The 1,664-nt window shown below is 49.5% G+C and overlaps 1 protein-coding gene across 2 annotated transcripts in view; it reads left to right on the plus strand.

Annotated features, from left to right (window-relative positions):
• NF2 (neurofibromin 2 (merlin)) overlaps positions 1-1,664 on the plus strand; it is a 65,025-nt gene that overhangs the window by 42,048 nt on the left and 21,313 nt on the right. For both annotated transcript variants that reach the window (XM_005869737.2, XM_014542513.1), the window contains exon 9: positions 271-345. In XM_005869737.2, coding sequence (XP_005869799.1) covers positions 271-345 — 75 coding nt within the window. The remainder of the gene's footprint in view (positions 1-270; positions 346-1,664) is intronic.

Below are 1,664 nucleotides of genomic sequence, written 5' to 3' on the forward strand. Positions count from 1 at the left end.
GCCCGTCAAGGGTTTATATTTCAGGTTTCTGAGCCCACGGCGGTGCCGAGAGCGCACCTTCCAGGATCCTGAACTCCCACAGCCCTGGACTTGCGTCCTCAGGCGCCTCTAATTCAGCGTGGTTTCGTGCCTGGGCCCCCGCAAGCCAGGGCGTGGCACAGCCTGGTGCTGGCTCTTTGCCAGGGTGGCTGCTGCTTCCGTGTGAGTCCCCAGTTGGTGGGAACATTCCAGGCCGTCCAACCGAAGCCGTTTTCCGCTTCCTTCTTTCAGTTTACTATTAAGCCGCTGGATAAGAAGATCGACGTCTTCAAGTTTAACTCCTCAAAGCTTCGTGTTAATAAGCTGGTGAGTTGAGATCCTGGCTTTTGTGACCGAATGCTGTAGTTTTTGGGAGAAATTGAACCCACAACCTCAATATATCGGGACAACACTCCAACCAACTGACCTACCTGGCCGGGGCGAAAACTTCTTCGATTTTCATGTAGAAGGATGTATCCGTCCTTTCCTTAATCCTTTGTGTCTTGCTTGACATCTTTCCTTATCCTGGGATCATAAAGATGTTTTTTGTGTTTTTTTTAAATATATTTTTATTGATTTCAGAGAGGAGGGGAGAGTGAGAGAGAGAGAGAGAAACATCAATGATGAGAGAGAATCATCGATGGGCTGCCTCCTGCGCACCCCACACTGGGGATCGAGCCCGCAACCCAGGCATGTGGCCTTGACCGGAATCGAACCTGGGACCCTTCAGTCCGCAGGCCGACGCTCTATCCACTGAGCCAAACCAGCCAGGGCCAGTTGTTCTTCTCTGTTCTCTTAGAAAGTTTCAAGGGTTTGAGCTTCGCATGTAAGTCTCTCATCCTCTGGAGCTCATTTTTGCATATGATGTGAGGGAAGGATTCGACTTTATGTTTTTCCACATGAATAACCTATTGTCCCAGCCCAGCCTACCGAGTGAGCTTTCCTAGCCTCCCTGACCGGCAGACCGAAGACCTGCTAACGTGTCTTCTATTTCTCGCCTGTGATTTAAAAATATATACTTTTTTTTTATTGATTTCAGAGAGGAAGGGAAAGAGAGAGAGAAACATCAATGATGAGAGAGAATCATCGATCAGCTGCCTCCTGCACGCCCCCCACTGGGGATCGAGCCTGAAACCTGGCATGTGCCCTGACCGGGAATCGAACCTCGACCTCCTGGTTCCTAGGCCGACTCTTAACCACGGAGCCACGCCCATTGGGTTTCTCTCTGTGATTTGTGTCCCCTGGCACATCCGAGGCACCTTCAGTTCGCTGTCTCCGGAGCTGAGAGCACTAGAGGCCATCAAGCAGGGGTTTGGCGCCTCTCTCCACGCTTCCCAGTTGTTCTTCTCTGTTCTCTTAGAAACTTTCAAGGGCTTGAGTTTCACATGAAAGTCTCTCATCCTCTGGAGCTCATTTTTGCATATGGTGTGAGGGAAGGATCCGACTTTATGTTTTTCCACCTGAATGACCTGTTGTCCCAGCCCAACCTTCCGAGTGAGCTTTCCTAGCCTCCCTGACCGGCAGACTGAAGACCTGCTAACGTGTCTTCTATTTCTCGCCTGTGATTTAAAAATATATACTTTTTTTAAATTGATTTCAGAGAGGAAGGGAAAGAGAGAGAAACATCAATGATGAGAGAGAATCAT

The sequence above is a fragment of the Myotis brandtii genome, unplaced genomic scaffold, assembly GCF_000412655.1.
Source record: "Myotis brandtii unplaced genomic scaffold, ASM41265v1 scaffold303, whole genome shotgun sequence".
NCBI lineage: Eukaryota > Metazoa > Chordata > Mammalia > Chiroptera > Vespertilionidae > Myotis > Myotis brandtii.